Source organism: Gavia stellata, chromosome 10, assembly GCF_030936135.1.
Source record: "Gavia stellata isolate bGavSte3 chromosome 10, bGavSte3.hap2, whole genome shotgun sequence".
NCBI classification, from domain to species: domain Eukaryota; kingdom Metazoa; phylum Chordata; class Aves; order Gaviiformes; family Gaviidae; genus Gavia; species Gavia stellata.
This window is the reverse complement of record NC_082603.1, coordinates 29,415,799-29,437,779: the sequence shown is the minus strand read 5'-3', so window position 1 is coordinate 29,437,779 and position 21,981 is coordinate 29,415,799. Positions and strand designations below refer to the sequence as shown.

Below are 21,981 nucleotides of genomic sequence, written 5' to 3'. Positions count from 1 at the left end.
GAAGATGTTGAAATATCGACCCCAGGGGTACTCCACTATTGACTAGCCCCTTTCGGCCCAGCAGTTCTGCCAGTTTTCTGTCCACCTCGCTGTCCATTTATTTAGGTTGTACTTCATCAGTTTGTCTGTGAGGATGCCATGGGAGACAGTGTGAAAAGCTTTGCTAAAGCCAATACAAACAACACCTACTGCTCTCCCCTCATCCACCAAACTAGTCATCTAAAGGAAGAAATCCCGTCCAAAAGGCACTTGCCATAACTTCCCTTAACAGGCACAGGGAGATAATTTTCTACAGATAATTTTTGAAGAGCTGTCTGAGGACATTAGTTGGGGAAAATTGTTGTATACAATAAACCCAACTTGTCTACTCAGTCCGTTTTTACTGTTCAGTAGCATAATGAATTTTACTTCCCCAACCAGTCTGCCTTTAAGGGATTTTAGACACCAAAACTCAATTGGGCACTAAAAGGCAAGGACTCAGTGGAAGTAATGGGATTATTGCACATTACAATTAACCTGCTCAGCTACTAAAAGTTATTCTACAGGTTTTATCCTCTGCGTCTCTTGCAAATTGTCTAATAAATTAACCATGAAATTGAAATTGGCAACTATTCTCAAGTTATATCAGCCTTCAAAGTAGATAATTCTATGTAAGAAAGTCCTAAAAAAGGATTTGTGTTTTGCAAAATTGTCTTTTTTTTCCCAGCTGTATCAGTTGACCTAATAAAAATAGGTCCTGTCTGATGCTCCTTATTTCATTTATAGCCTTAGATTGACATGACTGTAAAAAATAATTTATACTTTTTTGTTTACTTGCCACCAGGGGGAGGACTCTGCTTGTTCATCTGGAATATGATTAAACAAATAATAATTTAAAAAACCAATCTCTGATGCAAAATAGCAGAGTGCACCTCTGCAATTTTCCAGGCACGCTTTCACAGCAGCTCTGCCCTTGTCTTGTCTCTGCAATGAAATTATAGCCTGTGTGAGGTACGTCATTTGTCCCAAAGGCTTGCTTTGCAAAATGCTCTGATGTCAGAAGCAACACGGCCTCAAAGTAATTTTAAAAAGTTCTCCATCTAGAGAGATCTCCCTTCAGTGACACATGCAGGAAGCGTGCTTCATCCTTTACATTTTAGACCATTCTGATTCAAGATTACTCTCCTTCACCTCTTCTCTGATGCATCTCCTCTCCTTCAGCATTTTCTGCCTTCCAGACTTGCTACTTCCAAAGGAAAAATACTGCATATTCCTTTTTCCTTTGTTATTTGGCTGCCTTGTTTCTTTCTGATCCTTTCTACCCTCTCTATGTTCAGACTTGGTGAGCTGGTACAGCTTCCCAACCCTCCCTCTACTTGCTCTTTTCTAGACCATGCTTTTGTCCTTTGTAGCAAGATGGAGCTTGGCATTTGCTAGCCTGCTTGGCATTTAGCTGGGTTCTCTAGAATATGACGTACGTGCTGCCACAGCTTGATTGCTAGAGGCAGCTAGTTAACAAGTGTAAAAGCTGTTTCACATCTCTGGATTGCAGGATAAACTTACTTTTGATCTGTTACTTAAATATTTTTCTACCTGTTAGTTTAATACCTGGACATTTTAGTTGCTAACTCCTAATGCAGATTCTTTACACCCTTCTGCTTTTTAATCTAGATCAGGTGATAAATGCTGGTTGGCATTTTCTTTTGTGCAGAGGGATACATCTTGAACCTTCCATCCAACAGTTGCTTTATGTACGTTGTGTAACTTCATGCACACAAGCAACTCCACAGGGTTTAGAGGAGCTGCTTACAGGTCAGTGTTTGTTGTAGTTGCATTTAAAGTTAATTATACATTGCAGCAGCTCAACAGTGCACAGTAACCAAGGCCTCAAATTAGTTTGTCCCCATCAGCTTTGTTTCGTGTGCTGCCCATCTGCATATACTTGTAATAAACCTGCATGCTTACATAAGTTCTTTAGATGCATCCTAGAAATCCCCTCGGATTCTCAACTTCTACTCCTTTTATGGTGATAACAAAACCCATGACACTTCAAAATTCTTAGTATAGTCCCAGGGAACTGCCAGGCCAAATCAATCTCATGTAAACAAACATGCTGTCAGCTCCCTTTCTCCCAGAAACAACCCACAGAGGAAAAAAAACCAAAACCAAAGTTAATTAAAGAGTGACTGGATTGCAGCTAGCCATCTGGCTGCCTGGGAGCAGAGGTTGCTCTGTGCACCTGGGGCTGAACAGGCTTTAAGGAAGTGTCAGCTAGAGACTCGGGAAACCTTTCCTTTGCTATGCTTAGCAGCAGGGAACAAAAGTACAATAACCGAGAACGCCAGCATGGCCAGAGTCTCCTGTCTGTCATGCTGGCATGCTGAGTTTAGGAGTCATCTACTTCAAATGCACTTTTGTCCCCGTGGCTGTTTGTCTGCCATCATATCTAGCCTGTATCAAACTGCTAATGAGCTTCATTCATTGTTCTCACTTACAGCTTGTGTAATGAATAGCTCTGAAGTGAGCTATTATTAAACCCATATGAATGCAAGGTCATATATCCTTGGAGGCGATGAAACTTTTCTTAACTTTAGGCAAGAAGAGAGGCATTTGCATTTGCATTTGCATTATGCTGTGATACTTCCTTGCAGCATTATGCCTGATTGGGTTTGCCCAACCAGGAGAACCACTCCAGGGCTATTCCTGCACAACCGTGGCAATAGGTAGATGAAAAATTGAGACTTGAGGATGAAGATTTAGAAAGCAATAAAGGTGGACTTACACCAAGCAGAACTCTATCCAGAGAGTGGGGTAAAAAGGGGAACTTCACTGCAAGTTCATGCTCATCTCAAAGAAAGCAAGCCAAAGGATGAAGTTTATCTGAAAGGTTGCATCCCACTTCCAGACAGCTGTGTAAGTTGTCTTTGGGGCTAACTGGACAGGGGAGCTTGCTGCCTGGAGGGAACCAGGAAACAATCGTGAAGGGAAGGTCTGTCAAAATGGTAAAAGTCACTTTGTCTCAAAACTATTTAGCTTGTTAACTCATTTCCCCTTTCTTGCTCCAAGAAACAGATGCTGATTTATTAAGCAGTTTAGTCAAATAAACTCAGCTTGCTTTTCCTTTCAAAGGTTGTCTAGCGTGAGGAGTGGCCACATACAATTCCCAGGCCTGCCATTGTCGAGGGAGCACCACTCCTAGGAGAGGTGGTGATTCACTCTTGCAGCTCCAGCCCGCTGCCACCACGTCAGCGTGCCCCGAGGAGGAGGACTCTCCACTGACAGCTGCCAGCGGGTTCCTGTGGCCTGTCACAGGCAGTGGGGACAGGGTCCAAGACTTGCGCGACCCTCTCCAGGCTGTGACAAATGTCATGGCACAATTTTATAATGGCTAAATCTGCGGTGGGTTCCTTTGATTAGGGACCAAAAAAACAAAGAGAGAGACCCCAAACTTCCCCGTTCATAACTACGCTGGAAGCAGGGACTGGCTGACCTGTGCTTACAGCATTCCAGGCTCTGACTCAGAACAGCAAGAGAGGCTGTTACACACCACCCGTGCTGGCACTTGTCCCAGGACGGGGCAGAGTGGCCCATCAGGCAAGGTGCGGGCAGCAGGCAGGGTACGTCCCGGGCACGGGATCACCAAGGGGGTGGGTGCTGTAAAAACAATCGAGGGTTTCTGAGCTGCTCCGCTGCTTTGCTTTCCTCTGACCAACGTAGGTGTGTCCTCCTACATTTCCCGTGTCCCTGCCATGATGTGGGGGATGAAGGGGAGACAACTTTCTAGAGTTTCCCCCTTCTCAAAAGGGCACAATCCCACTGCTGCCACTCCAAGCCAGGGCGGGGGAACGAAGGCGAACAGGAGGAGCTGGGGCAGGGCTGAAGGGGCAGGACGCTCTGGACTGAATTTGGCTAAGGCTGTAGGTAACTGGTTGCTGGTTAGAGATCGTTTGTTGATATATACTCAATTTTTGGACCATTTTGCACATGCACAGCGTGGCGTAGGTACATGTGCTGCAAAAATACTAATTGATAAGAACTGCAGATGTTCTCCCCGCTTTCTGAGCGTGTTTCAGGACACAACATAATATGCTGTGCATAAAAGAATCTGCATTGGCAGCACAGTCAAATTTGGATGTCACTTTATTGTGCTATTTCTAATATTATGAACAGCTTTCAAAATGCCATTTGTAAGGACTTTGGTGCATTAGCCCTGCTAAAGAGAATGAAGTTCACACATGTCTTGGGGGCACAGCCTGGGGCATACATGCTGTTTATTCCATGCTGAAGTGAAGATGCGCCTGGGGGAATGCTACCTATTCAAGTAAGGAGGGGTTTGTTTTCACCTACCTTCCCTGGACAACAGCTAGTAATGAGCTGAAACTGCTGCTCTGTGTGCAAACTGTGCTTCTTTGGGCTACAACTTTGTCTATGTCTGTCCAATGCTTATCATGAGCTTAGACGATGAGTCTTTTAGACTCAGGGCCATTAGTGTTATTACTACTTAAAGCATCGCACATAGCAGATCATCGTCCTTGTTTTAAGTGCTTTGGTGCCGCTCTTGCTTTAGTAATAAATAAATTAGTAAAATACTGTTTTTAGAAAAGAGGGAACTGAAAAGATTAAAATTGTTTCCTTAGATCAATTGCACTGTGTGAGGGTGCAGTAACTTGAATCAGAAATGTTGGGAGAGCAGTAGAGTATGCATATTGTGCTTGATAAATGTGTTCGCATGAATGCTCTCAGAGAGTGAGATAGATCCACACATCAGAAAACAAGATAAAGCATAACATCTGCTCTTCCCTTCCACCTCCGTGGGCTTGTGGGAGTTCTCTCCTTTTCCCTCATTTGCCCATCTATAAATCTAAAATAATACAGACCTCCCTCATGGGAAGTTGTGTAACCAACTCATGACTGTACAGTGTTAAATCCTGGAAGGGAAGTGCGCTAGGAGAGCTAACAATTTTCACTCCATAAATTATAGTAACACGGCTAAACAAAATGACAGGTAGAAAGAATCACTACTAATTTCCCTGTCTCCTAATTACCTGGGTGCATCCCTTCTTCTCTCAGTTAGCCTTGACTAAAAAAGGGCTTTTATAATGCTCCAGTGCAGCTGGATATAAACACTGGCATTTCAGGGATGGCGTGAAATCTGGAAAAGCGTTTGGAAATTAGGCTGAACAGTGGCTCTGCGCTTGTGGCTGTGATCACGGGATGTTAAATCAGGTGATCACTAAGCAGATGCCCAAGTGAGCCTAAGTCATAATGTGCCCTTTGCATCAAAGGTGTAGGTATCTGCCCAGGACCACTTGCCTTCCATGTTGGTGCTTTGTAGGGCTGTTGGCTCGCAATGCTTTTCGAGATTGAGCATCAGTCAGCAGGCAGAGGGAAAAGCATTATCACTTCAGACACTGTGTTGGGTAGAGTTGAAGTCGGGTTTTGGAAAAGATGGAGATCACATTTCCCAGAGCAATGGGAGGATTGCAAGGAGCTAAAAAGACTTTTGTAGGTGTCAAGGCTGTTAGGCTGTCTTTGAAGTAACTTTTGTAGTGAGTCTGGGATTTTGTTACACTATCGATTATTTCAAGTTGCCTACACAAAGCTGATACCTTGCTTAAGGCTTAAATCAGGGTCTGGCTTATATAACAATAATTTTATTTGGGGTCTTGATGGTAAATAAACATTGTCATTCTAGATGAGGTTAGAAAATCACTCCGGTGCTGGCTAGAATTGGCCCCTGGGCCACCCGGCAAATAGCTCTGGCTTGAATAAAATGGAGAAGCTGTATGGCATCTCTGATCTGCAGCGAGAAGAGGTGTTCCTCAAAGCTTCTCTGCATCTCTCCTGTGATTGTTCCTAAAATGCACACCTCGGCTATATGCTAGCTATATAGCACTACCGTGCTCTCTGGCCTTCTACACTCTCATGATACCATTAACTAGTCAACTGCCCTGAGGAAAATGTAGCAATAAAAGCGATTTACAGACTCCTTTAACGTGGTTGAACTGTTATAAACCTAAAGCTTGTCCAAGGGCTGGTTGACCTACAAGCCAGTCCAAAGATGGTTACTGAAGACCACCAGATGTGCAAAAACTCTCACACGTAGTCAAAGCGATCTCTGTCCTGTCTGGGTAATGTCCAAGCTGAGTCAAAGTGCTACACATCAAACACAACGGCACACCACGATGAGACTGGGCGGGAAGGGTACAGTGCTCTGAGGGATGCGGCAGGGTGCAGAGGCACCCGCACTCCCCAATTTTAGAGCCCTGAGTTCAGAGGTGGTCCCTGCAGGCTGCTTAGCTAGTCAATGAGAGAAGATAGTAACTCCGTAACCCCACTATCTTTCGGTGGCCCCTGCTCCGGCCTCCCATCACAAGAAGCCGCTCTCTCCTGGGGCCCATCAAGAACCTGGTCTTTGTGCTTAGGCGCTTGCTTAAAGCCCAGCAGTGGGAAAATGCGCTGCCATCTTTGCTGGCTGTTTGGGAAGCACCTCATTACTTGTGTCAGACACACATTTAAAACAGCCATGATTTTGTTCACTTTCTCTAGGGGATCATGTCTGAAAGCTGTTTTGGTTTCCCAGCAAGGGATAAGCCACCATCAGGTCTCTGATTTTCAACTTGGGGCCCATTTGTAGGATTTTAAAGCTAAGCGGATCTGCTGCAACCCCTTCATCAGACCTCCTTCGGGCAAGCAACTTAAACAGATTGCAGCCACTGCCTCTTTTTTGTTTTCTCACCAGTAGAGATGTAGTTCCTGATGCCACAGCCACCATCACTAGGCTTCAGAGTTAACAGTTCTACTGAAGCGAATTCCAGACCGTGTAGTGAGTGCGACAAGAATGGCAAGTTAGGGTCGCACCTCGGACGTCGTTTCCTGCCACCGGTGATTCACATCCCCGGGAGCGGAGCACGGGGCGGAGGGCGAGCACCTGGACGGGGTCCCCGGAGGGCTCGGGCCGCCTGCCTGCCTTCCACCGGCGGCTGGCGCCCGCTCCGTGCGGAGCGGTGCCGCGCACGGCCGGGGCACCCTCTCAGCCCCGCCGGCGCTCCCGTGTTCCAGCCCCGCCGTTCCCAACCGGCCACCGCCCCCCCCCGCCCCGCCGCGGCTCCGCCCCCGGGGCCGCCCCAGGTGCCGGCGTGGGGGCGGCTCCCGCCACGCGAGCAGCGGCCGCGGGACCCGCACGGCTCGGCTCGGCTCGGCTCGGCGCTGCCGCCGCTCCTCCGCCTCAGGTAAGAGCCGCGGCCCCGGGGGGGGGCTTCCTCCCGCAGCGGTGCGCGCCGCCGGGGCGCAGCCCTCCCCGTCGAAAGTAACGGTGAGGGGGGACGGGCGGCGGCGCGTCGCCCCCCTCAGGCTTCCGCTGCGGGGCGGGAACCGCGCCGCGCCTCACCTCCCCTCAGCGTCCCCGCCGGGTCCCAAAAACTCTTCCCGCCCTTCTCGGTCCCGAGCGTCGGGGCTGTCCCCGGGCTCCGCGGGACGGCGGCGGGCGGGCGGCCAGGGCGGGCGGCGGGAGGTGCCGCGGCCCCGAGGAACCCCCGCGGGGCGGGCGTCGGCTGCGGTGCCGGTGGGTGCGCGGCAGGCGCTGTGTGCCCCGGCGGTCTGGTGTGACAGGCAGACCTTCAGGAGCGGCGGGGAGGAGGGGGTGGCAGCAGTTACATCTCTAAAATAAATATTTATCAGCAGTAAGAGGTGATATGACACTGCTTTATCTTTAAAATATCCTGGGCCGGGGGGGAGGCTGGAGAGCGGGGCCTTCCCGCCTGTTTTCCAGCTGGTGTGTAACCTTTGCCGGTTCCTGTCACCCTGGGCGGTTGTTTTCTGCTCAGGGAGTTGCAGCGCTTAAAAACTGTATGGCAGTAAAACAAACTGCCGGGAAAGGGGGGGTTTCGGTTTTGTTGTTGCTGCTCTTTGAAGGTGAGAGACCTGCTGCTGCCGGACTGCACGGCTTCGCTCGGCGCTCGCTGCGGAACGCCCACCCGCAGATTCGCTGTTTCGCCATACAGGTGGAAAAACGGACTCGCAGGCTGTGTGTACGTCCACGCCGCCCTATAGCAGTAGGCAGTGAGCCTGTTTCAAGAAGCTGAACAGATCAATCATTCTAACTTCACTCATAAAAAGTATAGTCTCCAATTTCTTTGGTTTCCACTGTACAAAATACATGTGGTCTTTTTGCCATATGTTCTGAGACTATGTGGGTTTTTTCCCCAATGTTTTCTCTGTGCATGCCAGCAGCAAGGCAGTGTCATCGGATGCGCACGGGACCATCGTGCTGTGGGATGGGAGGCAGTATCCCCAGCACAAGCGTTTCCACCTTTTTGCCTCCCAAGGTTCTATCTCCATGCTGTCCTTTCCTTCATGCAGCACATGCAGTGGTGTGTTTGTGCAGTGCATCAGGTTGATCTGACCTAAATTAAGACTAACCTGACCAAAAAAAAAAGGGGGTTAATTTTAACCTGGATTTTCCCTTGGCCAGAGATGATATAAGGCCGTGGCCTCAGAAGTTTAATTCATGTTTCTGTGCGCTTCCTTGGTGGCAAACCTGGTTTCAACCTCTCCTGCTTTGTTCCTCATTGCCCGCTCCGGACCCAGTGCTACACTCTTGGTTGTGCTAATAACAGTTTGTGGAGCTTCATAGTAGCCTGGATAAGCTCTGGGTTTTAACAAAGCTCCTCTTTTATGGGGAGTTTTTTCCTCCCTCTTCCTCCCAAAGTAAAAATGTCAGTGGAACTATAGTCTTCATTTGTGTATTTGAATCTGTACCCCGATCATGGGAGCGCTGGCATTGGATTATAGTGAGTACAAGGTTGAATCCATATGCTGCCATATGTAAGTGTATAACTAAAAGGCTTTTATTTTCTGTTATTTGTGCTTGCTATCCTGGAAGTGGTTGTATGTGCATGTACTGAGACCTTGGCGTGTTCACTGCTTTCAGGACTGTTTTATCAGGATAATTTGTAGTGTAAGTCAGAAGAAAGGCAAATAAACCAATCTGTAAATCAAACTTCCTTTGCAATTTTGACAAAACTGTGCTGCCCTCTTTGCAGATCTGGTATGTTTTCGGGTAACAAATTGAGAAGACTTACTAGCTTTAGGTTTTAATAGCAGCAGTTCTTGCTACACCTATGTGTAGCAAAGTAATGCATGTAGTATTCATTAGCATGCTAGTTGTCGTTGTCACGTAATAGTCATGTTAGTTGACTTGCATGTGTTTCAGATAGTTTTTCCTACTTTTATTTTCACACAATCTGATGCAGCCCCAGTCCAAAATGGGCAGGTCACAGATCACGTTTCAGGGTCTTGCCTCATGCTGACTGGTCTTAGTGCCACGGAAGGGCACTCACGTCCGCCTAACCCTCCCAGCAAGTCCATGTCTGTTCTCTGTTACTAGTTCGGCCTGAGGAAATATTTTTTTCTGAGGCGGTTCTTAATGGCTAACATTGAGAAATGTCCTGTACTGGTAATTTCAGATACGCTTCGTGCTGTAAAAAATGTATCTTGTGCTTAAAGTTCTGCAGTACTTAGTGAGCTCTTGTAAATGCTTAGCTTACTGCAGCTCAGTAGTATTTGATCTCTGACGTAAGCAATAAGACGTATGTTTGGAAGTATTAGCTAATTAAAACATGGGAATCGCAAGGGTGCTTAGCAGGTGGCTTACTTCACAGCACAGAGAACATAGCACAGAGAAACGAAATAACTTGTTCATCACAGATTTTCCGCTTAGAGGAGGAGGACAAGAGGCAGCAAATTAAACTTATCCTGCACTGCAGAGGCATCCTGAGCTAGCCCTGTGTCCGTGTGGTTTACAGGTGGTTACTACAAGACAATACCAGTCTCCAGTCACCTGATTTGGTCAGGACAGCAGCTTGCTTTTGCCTGTAAATGAAAGGTTTTAGACCTGGTGATGCAGAGAAATCTGTAACTCTCTTGCATGGCGGTGGAGGGGTGTCTACCCGAATCTGCACGTGGCCTGACTCTAGCTCCAGATAGTATGAGTTCCATCATGTACCTGAACTTGCCTTATCTTCCACCACCGTGGGAGGGCATGGTCACGGCTTCCTCCGTGGAGGGCTGTATCCTGACGCAGAACGTAGCTGCGTCCTGCCTTCCAGCTGGGGAAGGGCCAGCGGGGCGTTAAACGTGTCTTGTAGCAGAGTTGGTACAGATTCGTCTTGTGTGTTGCTCTGAGTGCTTTTACGTCACTCCTACTTCAATGTATTCAGCAGTGAGATACTCAGAAGTATTTCACTATTGCCAATTCATTCTCGGAGAAACCAAGGCAGAACTGCAATGCTGGAGAGCCGATGAGAAGGGGACTGAAGTCCGTAACCTCGGCCATCGCTGCGATGTTTGTAACAGGAAGCAAGGGCTTTAATGACGGTGAGTTTTGTACTAGCGATCAACCTCTCCAGCTTACACTGTTCTCTGGAGACAGGGCTGGATTCAGGGTCAGGCTCAGCTAGCAGTTCTGTAGGTCTAGAAATTGGCTGGCTCCTGGAGTTCCCAAACTCAATGGAATATTCAGGGAATTGCGGAAATCTTCTCTGTATCCGCACTTTCGGGCATAAAGAGGTTGTAAATCTCTTGTTCCATGCATCCTTTGGGACATAGCTGCGCTGAGCTTGGTCAGTGGCTCCTCTTTAGAAGGGGAGATCTTTGTACTGTTAAATATTTTTCTCTGTATCTTCTGGAGTAGCGTGTCTGCTAAGAGGCATGGAACTATGTGATGATAAAAGAGCCGCAAAGAAAACACTCATAGAAGAGAGTAAAAAATGTGGGAACTTTTACTTCTTTACATTTTTTGCCATTGTAAAATTAGAGTGACTAATTCCTCTTTCCTGAGAGTTTTGTTGTGGCTCTAAAATGGACTTGAAGGATGTTGAACATTATGCAGGAAATGGGAGAGGCATGGCTCCAGATACAGACGTTTGGCTCGAGGAAATCTTTCTAACGACAGTCCCAGCCTGCTGCCTAAGCAAATGTGGTTGCAAAGTTGGAGAGTTGATGGGAAAGGGGTGATATCCGCAGGTTCTTGGCATTTGTTCCACACCCAGCAAATTCTTACAAGACTCTTTAAAGCCTGTGTTCCCAAATCTGAACGGGTAATAATAATAATAAATAACCACCTGTGTTGTTTAAATGTTTTTATCCTTCATTTGTTATGCATATATTTGAACTCATTTGTAGCATACGAATTCCAGACCAAATCCACTACAACCATCTTCTTGCAAAGACTTCTGGACTCATTAATAAATCAATTTTAGGTTTTGCTGTCAAGGTGAGGGGCTCACATTTTTAAAGTAATAAACGTAGACTTAATTTTCTTTCTGTTTACACTGTTGAATTATTTTTGTTCTAGGTCTATCAATTAAGTTATTTGGATGACACCTCAAAATCAAGTTCTGGACAGTACTGAAGTGTGAGCCAGAGGCTGTCACAGGGCGCAACTGTTGCAGAGGGCAGGGGTGTGAGAACAGGAGGAAGTGTAACCGATGCTGAAAAATGTGCAATACTTTGGGCAAGAGCAAGGTGCTGTCTTGTTGCCAAGTGAGGTGATTGTCAATTGTGTGGATCGTGAGAAAGGATTTGTCCTTGTTCGATCCAAATTCTGACCTGGAATAGGTAGTTGCAGCTTGTTATTTACATAAGGTCTGAGTTTGTCCACGTGTTTTGGCAGTCTCCACAGGGCAAGATAATGTAAGTCAAGATGACAAATGGTGGTTTACCTTTGTTTACTGGAGAGGAAATGCACCAGAGACAAAGTGGGCCTTTAGATTATATTAGCCATGAAAAAAGAGGACTAAATGCTGTTACGTTTTTCTGCTCTAAATCTGGAATAACTATTACTTTAAGGCAGTTATTTTTGTATAGATGTGCTATAAGGGAGGTAGCAGACATTTCCACATCCTATTGTAGTTTGCCTTTGCAGCACAGTAGACTTTGACCCAGGTTTTGTGCAAAACACCAATGTATACAGATGTATTTCGGCTGCTCCTTGCTTCCATTTACTTTGCTGCTTTTCTGGAGGAAAGGTGTAACAATTCCTACCTAAGGTCTTGCATCCACTTGTAGGATTTATCTGGAACTTTTATTTTAGATTAATCTAGATGATGTCCCTTTAATAAATTTTAAACTGATGGCTCCAAATATCTGCTGTTGTCTTAATACCTGTTACTAACTCAAGCGCTGTTTCTCTTCTCTTTGTACTCTGCAGGGCTTTCCCCTTTACCTTCAGTGAAGGAAGCTCAGACCTTTACACAGCAGTGTGTTCACAGTCTAACCTGCCTACCCATTAGTCTCTTACATAATATTCTCATTATCCATCTTTACCGTAAACATTGTAATCCTTTTGCTTCTACATCACAGGTTCAACAGTGTGACCACTCTCTTGATTTATATACTCACAGCAAAGCCTCCATCTGTCTCATGGATTATAGATCTAAATTGGTAACTATCACTTGCTTGCAATATTTATTAGCAGTTATGTTAATTGCTCATGCTATCTTTTCTGCTTCTGATAAATCTCTCTTGTAGTACTAGCATTTGTATAAGACTCCTTAAGGTTATGGCCTTATTTCCTTTATGAGCTTTATTCTTAGGACAGCATACATTGGCTGTAAAAAAAATTCCATTCTTAAATTAAATCCTGAATCAGATTTCTATCAATTCCTGAAAAATAAAAACAAATTTTTTTTTCAGATGACAGAGCACATAAAGGAGTGAGTTTTTATAATAGAGAATTGACATAGATGTGTAATTTGTGAACTAGAGTATTTTTAATGTAGATGGACTTTTTAAGACTTTTTTTTTGGGGGAAAAAAAACCCACAAGGTATTAATTCTTTTGAAAAGAAGTTATGCTGCATGTCAGTAATGTCTCTCATGGATTGCTGCTAAGCTGTAAATATAAGAGATGAAGAAATCTTTTGGTTTAGCTACTTTTTGTTTTTTCCCTACCACATAACTTACAGAGTAGTTTCCACAGTCTTTTAGCATCTTCAGAGCTGTCTACAACGCTCCTGCCCTATGTTTCTGTAAGAGCCTTGGCAGGTGTGTGATCTATTTGACTTTAGCACAATGTATGGACTTTAGCACTATGTACGTGGGGTCTTTTTTAACGTCTACCTTTATTTAGCCTCATTATTTCTGCTTTTACTAAATGAGTGTATCTAGTAATCTCTTGCCTATGGATAGCCAGGAGTCTAACAGGTACAGCTGTGTTTGTGACTGTGCCCCTTCTCTTGTTGCCTGCTGTTACCACTTACTCCTTCTAGACTGATAGTCATTAACCTCTTTCTCGGTTTTTCTCTGTTGGCTGACCTTGAGCACTGGAACTCAGGAACAGTAAAACGGAAGTAAGAAAAAAGAAGTTTGGGCTCTGAAATAAAGGAATGGTTTAACACTGGTAGCTCTGTAAAGCAATAAAATAGCATGTCAGGAGGAACAGCAGAGGCTGGGTTGGTGAACACACACAAAATGAGCTGGACCCAGCCTGGAGTAGCGTGCTGTCTGTCATAAGATCTTTGACTCTTAGAAATATAGAGGGGCGGTTTCACCCCCATCTTCTCATCTGCCTAATAAAAGAAACGTGTGTGCTAGCGGATGATGGTGGAACAGTTGAACAGTCACATTTAAATTGCCACTGGTCCTATATAGCACAAAACATACGTAGTAAATTTCAGTTTTGGCTTTAAAAATAAAGCAGTGACAAATATTAAACAATGTTTTTACTGTTAGAAATGCACAGAATACACAGGTTCATGACAAGTTGAAATTGCAAATATGTCTTCATGCATAGTTTGAAGTCTTAAGTTCCATCAGTGTGACAGTGTGACCACGTTTCATGGTTAACTGAGGTGACTGACAGCAGGCAAGGAGACCCTTTTCCAAAGGTGATTCAGACTTCTTCCTCGCAATGTGGTGAAAGACAGTGGGATGTAGAAACGGCCATGTCTGTGAACAGAGCCACGTGATTGCTAATACAGAGGTGCCTAAACTTCCGAGGTAATGATTAGATTTCTTGTTTCTTGTCTGTGAGTGGATAGAAAAGAACAGCCCACCGTTAGTTTGTAGCCAAAATGATAAAGGCTGGAAACACTTGAATTCAACATTAGGTTTTTTCTGGAAATAAATGGATGGCAAGATATACCAGTTGATTTCTAGCCAACACCATCAGCTTTAGGCAATTCATGTACTGCTTTTCACTGAAATTGGCTGTAGGCAGGAAATACTGCAGAACTGGGGCAGCAGTGACCACTTCCAGTGATTTGTAAGAGCAGTAACACTTTGATGGTTCGTGTTGCACTACAAAACAGTTTGATTCTTCACCATGATGCTGGTCACAAATTAAAGAGCACAGCTGTGTGGAGCCATCTGTATGACACATTTCAGTGAGTACTGAAAGCAATGAAGACTGGTTTCCTATGGAGGTGTCTTATGGTGATAGGTTTCTTTTTTTTAAACTTCATTATACCAAAATAGAAAATAAAGGCAGGAGAGACACCTTGATTGAGGAACGTATTCTTTGGTGGCTAATAAGCTCTGATTAAGATTTTATTGCTTTAGAGCATTTGTAGCAGCATCCTCCTATGTGGTTTCTCTGTCTAATAAAAGACGAGCTCACACTGCTGGCTTTTTCCTCAACAGGGAAATAATAAAGTATCTCATAGCTACGTAACTGCGTATTCTCGCAAAACTAGCTGGAAGTTGGGTGTGTTTGAGACCTCGTTCCCTTTGCTAAAGCCTATGGGGAAAACAGGTTGTCAATATTAATATGCTCTTAACTACAAAGAATTGGGATACACAGGCAAAGAACTAAAAGATGCAAGTTCTCATACTGAAGTGTTCTCAAGGACAACCTGATTGGCAGCTTTTTCTTCTCCTGTGTAATAGGTTTTCTCTAACATAGCTAAATCTTTCCTGTATAGGTATTTTCTTGAGAATTATTCCAAGGCAGTCCAAATGGAAAGAGTCGTGAGCTTCTCTTTTTTACTGTGCGTGCCAGTCGTATTTGACTTGGTCTTCTGAAACAAAACCCTAGTTAGTCTGCACGTGCTTGTAAAACAGCAGAGATGCTGCTCTCTTCGGAGTCATCCTAAGCAAAGAGCGTACTTAGTTGTGTACCCAGAGAGCAGGGATGTACGCTGCCAACTAAACGTCCTTTCACCAAGAAGGGAATAAAATCCTCTGGGAGTGATGGCTGTGCGAGCTGTTCTGACGAGTAGGACAGGAGCTGCCCGACATGGGTGCGTCGTTGCCTTTTCCCTCCGCTGCTGATGCTGAATCTGTGCCGGGTGCGGAGGGCCTGCAGGAGATGTGATTTCCTGGACCTTTCTCTCGGTAGCATAGCAACTGCCATCGCTTCCCACCGCTCGGTCCCCTCCGCTTGGCTCCCTCAGCTGTGCTGGATCAGGAACTGAATCAACTTTAAAAACAGCCCTGAAAAACAGGAGAAGTTGTAGGAGGATTTATTTTTAACTGGGATCTCTCTGTTCTCTGAACCAGCTCCCTGCACGGTCCTCAGGACTGGCGTAACTAGGGAGCCCTTGGAGCAGGGGTGCGACAACAAGTGGGAAAGAGGAAGGGAGAGGTGGAGAATTGGGAGAAAGGTTTCCTGGTTCCTGGCTTCAGGCTTCAAGCACAAATTCAGGGGCAGCCCTGTGAGTGCTTTCAGCCCAAATGCTGGTGGAGTACATCTTCAGTAATGATCTGCTATCAGAGGAGTAATCAGTAATTAGTACTGAAGTACTTTCAGTTTCACTCTATTGACCAAAGGAGGGGAAAGGGAAAAGTCACATTTAAGCAAGGGGATGGATTTTTCCTTAGAAATTTTTGTGCTCTGATGCTGCCTCTAATGATTCAAGGAGCCGACCTGCAGCATCTTCGGTGTAGCGCAGTGGCACGCGCAGGCCAGCAAGTGTTGTGCTTCTATGACAACAGCCCCGCGTTCGGTGCAAGTATCGTTTGATCTTATTTTCTGCATTGTGGTTCTAACAAAGCTGCTCTAGCTGGCCGCATTCTGTAATTGCTTTTTTAACTGAGATATGAAAGTCGCATTTGTAGCCAGGTACACTTTTGATTATAGCAATCTAGGGGGGTTAATAGAAGCAGCAGTGTTTCATTTAAAAGATCAGCTTGGAGTGTGCAGATGGATTCTGCGAAGGCAGGGGCAGAAAGAAGATATTGATTCCTGTATGATTACTGGAATACTTCTTTGTTAAAGGTCAGCCTCTGAATCTTTAAATGACCAGGCTTCAAGTGATGAGGGCATCTGACTTTTTTCAAGCCTCTGTCAGTGGAATGGAGAAGTAGAGATTTTTAATTTTTTTTTTTTCTTCTTTAGTAAGTGCACGTGTGTTCTCAATGGCATTTGTGGAAGTTATGTATGTGTATGAGGAAGATAAATTAGTCAAATACAGAACTTCTTCCTGTCTTCCAGCTTGGTGATGGTACAAATAAACTAATCATCTGGATTCATAATTATTGCAGCTGAGATTTCTAACATTTGAATTGAGGCAGTGAATGCATTGGCCTGAGTGTGTGCATGGAATTCACTGATGTTGAATACTTAATTTTAGAAATTCCTGTTATAAACCATAAGACACGGGTAGAAGAGCCCTTTTCTGATACACTGGTGAGAAGAAAATTTGTAGTTGGGTTTTTTGGAGTGCTTGCAAAGGACTGTAGTCGTACTGAAGAGCAGCTGAAGTTCAGAAGAGTGTGTATCAGAACTGTGTTCCATCCCACAGAGAATCACTTGTGGGAAGGTTTTAGTGCATTCAGTGCAGCTGTTGACCATTGAGCTACTGATAAAGTTCTTCAGAAACTGTCCTCATTAATGCAGCCTGTGAATGAAATGTCTGCTGCACCAGCCCTTTTCTGTGTGTGAAAGTTGCATGTGTTTAATCAGAGATAAACCGTCATGCATATTTCACTGAAGTTTAAACTGGGTTGGTTTTGGTTTGTTTCCCCTCTGTTGGGAATTAAAGTTAAACTGACATCCCAATTTAAATTGCCTTTGGAAAGCATTTTGCTTTATAGCTGTTTAACTACAGTGAATTTTGAACTGTTTTTGTTTTTTTTTTCAGTGAGTGAGTGAAGTCCTGTGTGCAGGTGAGACTTGCTAAGAAGGAAAGTATTTGGGCACGTGGTGAGAGTAGACATTGGTGGGAGTTTTGTTCCCAAATATGCCCATGAATCAGAGTTGAGGGGGAAATTAACTTATTTCTTTGGATGCTGCGGGAAGAAGAGCACCACTCGGTGCCTTCTGACACTGCACACAAGTAGCACGTGTCATAGTTTGGTGGACGAGTAGCTGCTAATCAGACCCACGCTGTCATTGCCCCAGTTTGCACAACCCCCTGACTGGTTATAAGGAGCCGAGGTATGCTTGTTTGATGTGGAGTAGATTTTGAAAGAGCATTACAGATGAAAAGTGTGGTGTATCTGTTACAAGGTGAAGTTTCCTTTTTCTCCTCTCTGTAGTAATTTGGTCTGTGTAGCTGTCTTCTGCTCTGTACAAGCAGAGAAGAAAAGGCAGGGACCTGCCTTCTCCCATGGAGTGTCTGAGCTGTGTATGTTAAAGCAGCCAGGGCTGCTCAGAGAGTTCCACCCATCTTGGTATTTCAGACTCTGCAGTTGTTTTTTGTTTCCGAATCCAGTTCAGGGTCACAAGAGAAAGGAGGGATCTCTGAAGCTGCATCTTCCCCTCTCCCCACCCCACTAACATCCCCAGCTCTCACCTCCCCCATAATCAAAAGGGGTATTTCATCTCTTCCAAATGCCCCCTGCAGCCCCGCTGAGCCATCATGTTTTATGCAGGTGCTGTTTATTTTAATTGCAGTCTTGAGAGTAGATAGGTGTTGGATGGATTCAAAGTTTTCAGCTGAAATTCCTGGTGTTTCATCTTCTCCCATTGCTTTTTTTTTTCTGTAGATGTTGAGGACAGAACTTTTCTAAGGATAAAATGGTGGTGATGCATATGCTAGAAATGCAGATTTTCCATAGCAGTCATAAAAGGAATTATTTAGGTTTACCTGCCTTGGAGGCTGCTTAACGAATTGCATAGTTGGATGCACTGTCAAAGATTTTAATTCTTGGTTGCAGTACTCCAGTTTATTGGAGCAACAGAAGTGGCACCCTGCCACAGGAGTAAAGAATGCTGTTTCCCCACTAGTATTTGAACAAGCTGCAATAGCCATCTGTTATTCTTTTAAACACAAAGCGGTGCAACAGGTGTATTTCTTGGGTTTGGAAATCTTACCAGTACAAGTGGGTAATAGAAATTTAAAGCCAGGATTTAAAAGAGTATTTCAAGGTGTGTTCCTCTTTATTCAGCAGATATAGTGATTATGATATTAGAAAGAAGAGAGATAAGCTAAACATATGGTACATAGTTAAGGAAAACAAATGCTGAACTGCTCTTAAATCTGTTCTTTTTCAATGTTTGTCATTTTCTTAGATGGCTTCAGTAACAGATGCCAGATACAGACAGAAAGATACTTCAGATCAAAATTTTGATTACATGTTCAAACTCCTGATCATTGGCAACAGCAGTGTGGGCAAAACATCCTTCCTCTTCAGATACGCTGATGACACTTTCACACCAGCCTTCGTTAGCACGGTAGGAATTGACTTCAAGGTGAAAACAGTTTATAGGAATGACAAGCGGGTGAAACTGCAGATTTGGGTAAGTGCCAGTGTTTTTAAAAATGCTTTATATTAATCCCAGCAAAGATATGATGGTAAAAATAGCTTGTTTGGAAGAAGATTTTTGGATTAATACAGATTTTGATTGTTCGTAAGTTTTGTGTGGCTGTATCATTTGTATCCCTGCAGTATAGCTGAGTAAGTTCTCTTTGTATTGCTGTCTCACTCAAGTGGTGGGACTCCTGATATGGTCTTAAGCTGCGGCTCTACGTTCTCAGGAGTCAGTGTACTATTAAACTGCAACAAACCCAAAGCAGTCTTCAGGTTGGACTCGATGATCTTACAGGTCTTTTCCAACCGTACTGATTCTGTGATTCTGTGATTCAGTCTGGAGCCCGTTAGTAGCACTTTTTGAGTGACCACTAGTAGATGAAGAAATTCAGTCAGTGCTTAATGAGTGAACTGTAGGCATAGTTTCCACTATCAGCTTATGTCCTCCAAAGAAGATACTTGTCTCTTCTTGCAACTCATGTGCCTGCTCAGCAGCGCCAAGCCAGCTCACTTCATCCATCCTCCTTCCTCAGGCGGGAGACAGAGGTATGCTTCAAACCATCTCTGCTGACAGGACTTCTTGGTAAATCAAATGGGAAGAGAGCTTGTGCAGGTAAGCTGGAGGCTCTCTCTGCTCAAATACCCAGTTGTGGGACCTCTTCAGCCTTTTTGAATTACAGCATCCTAACCTAGTTTAAAAAAAAAAAAAAGAGTTTGTGAGCTTCAGAGTGGCAGACCAAGCCCAAGCAATTGTGTCAGTAGCTCATGACGTTCCTTTTTATGGAAAGTAAGTGTTTTCTTTTATTCTACTTGCTGGTAAATGACTTAAACCCTACGGTGCAAATGCAATTTATCCTGATGGTGCTTAAACCCTCTGTGTCCCAGTGAATTACTCGGCAATCTGAGCCTAGATTTTTTAAACATGCTGTGTTTTAAAGTACCACGGGGCTCCAGCTGGAATTCCAGTTAGCAAGATTCTTCTCGTCTGTTTTGCGTAAAAAGATCTCAAATAGATGATATGAGGCTAATATTCTCTTAAATAATTTCGAAGGAGTTAGCTCACTAACTCGAAGTAGCTGCCTACTTAGTGGTTTCTCCCACAAGTTAAGCTTCAAGTTCAGACTTGAAGATGAGTTGAAACTGTATAGCATTTCTGTGCAAATTCTGCCCCAGCTAAGAGCATAGTCTTCTAATTGATTTGTATACACTTGATTTATAATTAATCTTTAATTATTGCATTTAAATGTGATATAGTAGTAATCACATTTTTTATTTATTGTGATGATCTTGAATAGTCACAGTAAATCAGTGAGAATCTAAAATGAGGAATTTTTCTTTTTTACGGCTTTTTTTACTGTTGTCGGGTACAAGGTACAACAAATTATTTAATAAATGATCCTTTTCATGTTGTAGAATTCTGGCATTGAAACTAATGTAAATAACCTGACATGAAACTGTTTGATTTAATTTAGGGTTTAGGTAATAAGAATGTTGGTATTTCAGGCCCTGTAAGCAACTAAAGATGATTTCCATCCAGTTTGTCTGTCTTAATCTTGGAACATGAAATTCTCTAATAAGTTGTGTAAGAGCAAGACAGAAAGCACCATGAAATATTTGGGTTTGTTGCAAAGATACTGGGACTAAAATGAATTAAACAATAATCTTAATTAAATCTGTTTGAAGGCTTTGGGGGGGAAAAGGCTTAAATAACCTTAAACTTATGATAAGAGATGTCAGGTGGATTCCTCAGAGGGTGCTATCTATAGGACCTGTAATATTGGAGTTGTCAACAACACTGTTGATTTAGAATTTATTTTCAATAAAAGGTTCATGTAAGCGTTTTGACAGTTTCCAGAGTGACTCGTGTTCTTTTCTTCTATCTTTCTGTGCTCCTTGCATGGATCCCTGATATGAGTCATAATTTAAGGACCTTAACAAAAACATTAAGTGTGTACCTCTATAAAAACCACAGTATTTGAACTTGTTTACCTCCTGCCTGTCCTGAGACTAAACTTGTAATTTCAATGTATTCTTCAGGGTACATGTAGTAGTAGTGGGGGCCATTAGCATACCAAAACTATGCGTTCCTGTGTGTGGGAAGGAAGAGTTTTCTTACCAACCTGGCTTCCAATTACTTTTTTAAATGATTTACAGGTGCTATTGAGTTTCTGTGAGTGTGTGACCCTGCGGCTCCATTGAACACTTTGCTTTTACTTACAACTTTCCGGTTATGTTGACATTTTTTTAATTATGCTCCCCCTAAGCTTGATGTTAAGTCTTACCTGAATCAGGTTTAATGTGAAACTAAGTGAAGAAGGAGAAGGTACAAGTGTTTAAATTAACCACTTCAAATGTCTTTATCGAATCCAGAGAGGAGCACTTCTAGGAACCTGTAATGTTCTTGGCTCCGTGGAGCCAGGTCTCCTTCAGTTCATGGGTGCTTGTGGAGCTCTTAAGTGTATGCAGCTGTGGCGGACTGGAGGTGCTCAAAGGCTGTCCACAAATAACCTTGGTTTGTGTCCTACGAATCTCAAGGTGGGGGGGAGGTTACTACTGCTGCGCTGTGATCCAGTGAGATCAGTGATCAGTGGGACTTTCTACACTGACTTTTGCCTGTGTTGAACAGAAGAGCAGAATATTTGGGTGTAGGATCCCAGCTACAAAGAGCTCCTTGGGTTTTCTTAAAGCTAAGAAAAATTGGTATTGCTTCAAGTGCCAAGCAGCTGCACGTAAAGACTGACAGTACGTCACTGTGTCAGTAAATGTCTTTCTGGCCTGTCTCACGGTTAGTACCTCTGGTAGAACCTGATGAGCATTTTTAAGCTAGAGATCTAGCTTTTGTGTTTGTGCTGAGTTTGAGGAAGTCCGTATTTTGTGCATCGGGATTTGACAAGCTGTCAGATGTAATGATCAAAAAAGAGTGCTGCTCTGTTCAGTTTTGATGCCATTAGTGGGCCTCTTGCTTTGTTGACATTAACACCTCAATCACCCAGATTGATATTTTAATAAGAGTCCTATCAGTTGTGCTAGTTACCTAGCAGTCTGGGAAATGATCTGCTTGTTTGACAAGACTTAAAAGGAGTATCTCTTGTGTTTGGGAGGGATGGAACATGGTAAAGGTATCATGGTGGTTTTAAGGTAGAGTGATAGCTCTGCTGCTGGAGAACAAAACAGTAAAATGGTCTGGAGAGGGGTTATGTGAAATAAGGTTTTGTGGATTTTTTCTTCGTTAAAGAACTCCAAGATCGGTTGACTGTGTTTTAATTTCAAGTCTTTTCTGTCTTGTTTAGGAATGGTGTTTTTATGT

The 21,981-nt window shown here is 44.0% G+C and overlaps 1 protein-coding gene across 2 annotated transcripts in view; it reads left to right on the top strand.

Annotated features, from left to right (window-relative positions):
- Positions 1 to 10,332: 10,332 nt before the first annotated feature.
- Positions 10,333 to 21,981, top strand: part of RAB3B (RAB3B, member RAS oncogene family) — a 56,303-nt gene continuing 44,654 nt past the window's right edge. Inside the window, exons 1-2 of one of the 2 annotated variants that reach the window (XM_059821608.1) lie at positions 10,333 to 10,356; positions 18,436 to 18,663. In XM_059821608.1, coding sequence (XP_059677591.1) covers positions 10,351 to 10,356; positions 18,436 to 18,663 — 234 coding nt within the window. In that variant the 5' untranslated portion in view covers positions 10,333 to 10,350. Of the gene's footprint in view, positions 10,357 to 12,402; positions 12,424 to 18,435; positions 18,664 to 21,981 lie in introns of those variants that run through there. The other variant, XM_059821609.1, reaches the window with a different exon arrangement.